The sequence below is a fragment of the Theropithecus gelada genome, unplaced genomic scaffold, assembly GCF_003255815.1.
Source record: "Theropithecus gelada isolate Dixy unplaced genomic scaffold, Tgel_1.0 HiC_scaffold_6062, whole genome shotgun sequence".
NCBI lineage: Eukaryota > Metazoa > Chordata > Mammalia > Primates > Cercopithecidae > Theropithecus > Theropithecus gelada.
In genome coordinates, this window is record NW_020262711.1 from 1 (window position 1) to 2,816 (window position 2,816).

Sequence of the window (2,816 nt, forward strand, 5' to 3'; positions counted from 1 at the left end):
GCCACATCCTTTGCGTTGCGGGCAACATAGACCACCTGCGGGGGCAGAAGACTCGACCCCAGCACCATCACCACACAGCCCGCCACAGGCCAGCTCATCTCTTGGTTTGGCAAAGGAAGAACCTGAGGCTTAGAGGCTGACTTGCTTGACATCTCACGGCATAGGTAGGATCAAGCCGGGGCCTGAACCCTGCTTGGAAGCCAAAACCCTGCCTGGTCCCTGAGACCATCATATTCTAAAGTAATATAATCTGCTTCAATGCGTCACACCCTGATCTGGAGCAAGGCATGCTCCGCCAGGCATGTTCCCACCACCACCAAATTTTGTGGGCCTGTGAGGACCTACCCTCTACCTTTCTTAGATCTACACTGAAGTCTCATGTTCTTGGTCATCAGAGCAAGAGGCAGACAGTCCCCCTGCCGCGGAAGACGAGACAAGGCTGGAGGAAGTGAGGCGACTTTCTCAGAAGAACAGGACCAAAGCTGGGCTGAGCCGGGGCCTCCTTCCCTGGATTCACATGCCCCACACCTTACCTGGACCTCTGATTTTTCTGTTTGTTGTGTGTGTTGTGGGATTTTTTTTTTTTTTTTTTGACTCTATCTCAGGAGCTCCTGAGCTCTGAGATTCTGTCTCAAAAAAAAAAAAAGACCTTGGTCTTTCTTTTTTTCTGTCGCCCAGGTTGGAGTGCACTGGAGTGATAATAGCTCACTGCAACCTTGACCTCCCAGGCTTAAGCAATCCTCCAGCCTTGGACTTTTGAGCACCTGGCACTGCAGCGCCATACCACCATGCCCTGCTGATATTTTGTATTTCTTATAGAGATGGAGTCTCCCCATGTTTCCTGGGCTGGTCTAGAACTCCTGAGCTCAAGTGTTCCACCCACGTTAGCCTCCCAAAGTGCTGACATTACAGCAGTGAGCCATCACAGGTGGCAAACCTTTTTTTTTTTTTTTTTTTTTGAGACGGAGTCTCGCTCTGTCGCCCAGGCTGGAGTGCAGTGGCGCAATCTCGGCTCACTGCAAGCTCCGCCTCCCGGGTTCGCGCCATTCTCCTGCCTCAGCCTCCCGAGTAGCTGGGACTACAGGCGCCCGCCACTGCGCCCGGCTAATTTTTTCTATTTTTAGTAGAGACGGGGTTTCACCATGGTCTCGATCTCCTGACCTTGTGATCCGCCCGCCTCGGCCTTCCAAAGTGCTGGGATTACAGGCGTGAGCCACCGCGCCCGGCCGACAAACCTTTTTTAATGTTTGTTTGAAACGAAGTCTCGTTCTGTCTCCCAGGCTGAAGTGCAGTGGCATGATCTCAGCTCACTGCAACCACCGACTCTCAGGTCAAGCGATTCTCACACGTCAGCATCCTGACTAGCTGGGATTATAGGCGCCTGCTTCAACGCCAGGCTAATTTTTGTATTTTCAGTAGAGATGAGGTTTCTTCATGTTGGCCAGGATGATCTCGAACTCCTGACCTCGGGTGATCTGCCCACCTCAGCCTCCCAAACTGCTGGTATTACAGGTGTGAGCCACAACAGGCCCAGCTCCCCCCCTTTTTTTTTTCCTTGAGACAGTTTTACTCATGTTTCCCAGGCTGCAGTGCAATGGTGAGGTCTCAGTTGACTACAGCCTCTGCCTCCCGGGTTCAAGCAATTCTCCTGCCTCGGCCTCCCAAGTGGCTGGGATTACAGATGTCCGCCACCACACCTGGCTAATTTTTTTGTGTTTTTAGTAGAGATGGGATTTTGCCATGTAGGCCAGGCTGGTCTCGAGCTCCTAGTCTAAAGTGATTTGCCTGCCTCAGTCTCTTAAAGTGCTGGGATTACAGGCATGAGCCACCGCGCCTGCCGGCCCCTCTTTTTATTCTTCATCTTTTTTTGAGACAAGGTTTCTCTGTCACCCAGTCTGGAGTGCAGTGGTGTGATCATAGCTCGCTTCACTCTTGAACTCCCAGGCTCAGGTGATCCTCCCACCTCAGCCTCCTGAGTAGCTGGTACTACAGGCACACACTACTATGCATAACTGATTTTTTTTTTTTTTTTGGACGAGACTGGTTTGGAACTTCTGGCTTCAAGGGATCTTCCCACCTCAGCCTCCCAAAGTGCTGGGATTACGGATGTGAAACACTGTGCCCAGCCTCACCTTGACCTTCTGATCCAACAGAGTCTGGGGCAGCAGGGCCAGGGGCAGGTGTGTCTTCAGGAGCCGTGGGGCCGGTGTGTCTTTCAGAGTCTCCATCCCTGAGCAGTGGGTCAGGGAAAGTCTGGTGAGCTGAAGCCCCAGCCCTGTCTTCCTCCCCTCCCCTTGCACCCAGGACACGGTCACACACCTGAGGGAATCCCTGGGACTTTGAACTCAAGGAAGGGCACCCGTATGAAGATGGGAGCTCGGTGACACTTCTCCAGGTCGCCGCCTTGGTAGATCATGTCCAGAATCTGGCTCACCCAGGTAGTCCCTGGAGAGGGAGGGAGATGGGAGGTGAGCAGACTGAGGGCACAACCTCGCTGGCCAAGGTGGGGACTGGCGCCTGGGAGAGGGTGGGTGGCCCTCCTCACCTACCGGACTTGGGGTAGGTGCTGATGAGCAGGTCATCGGGCCGGGCCCGGAAGCTCTGCAGGGGTCCCAGTGCCTCTGCAAAGTACTTGATGAGCGGAACCCCCTTCACGTACTCCATTGGCGGGCGAGAGGTGTCCTGGATCAGCTCCATGTTCCTGTGTCAGGAGCCAGAGCCAGGCCCACTTCCTTTAACACCATCACAACAGCAAGAAAGCGGCATTCTTGCTTTCAGGGAAGTCACTGAGGCCTAGGGAGGCTGAGTGACTTGCC

The 2,816-nt window shown here is 53.9% G+C and overlaps 1 protein-coding gene across 1 annotated transcript; it reads right to left on the reverse strand.

The window, feature by feature from the left end:
* Positions 1-3: 3 nt before the first annotated feature.
* On the reverse strand, positions 4-2,698 carry LOC112617913 (sulfotransferase 1A1; the record flags this gene model as incomplete). The annotated part of the gene is made up of 4 exons (XM_025374562.1): positions 2,550-2,698; positions 2,320-2,445; positions 2,133-2,230; positions 4-35 (listed from the first exon to the last, which is right to left on the reverse strand). Coding segments are annotated over exons 1-4 (404 nt in total), but the record flags the coding sequence as incomplete, so codon positions are not given.
* Between the last annotated feature and the right edge of the window lie 118 nt (positions 2,699-2,816).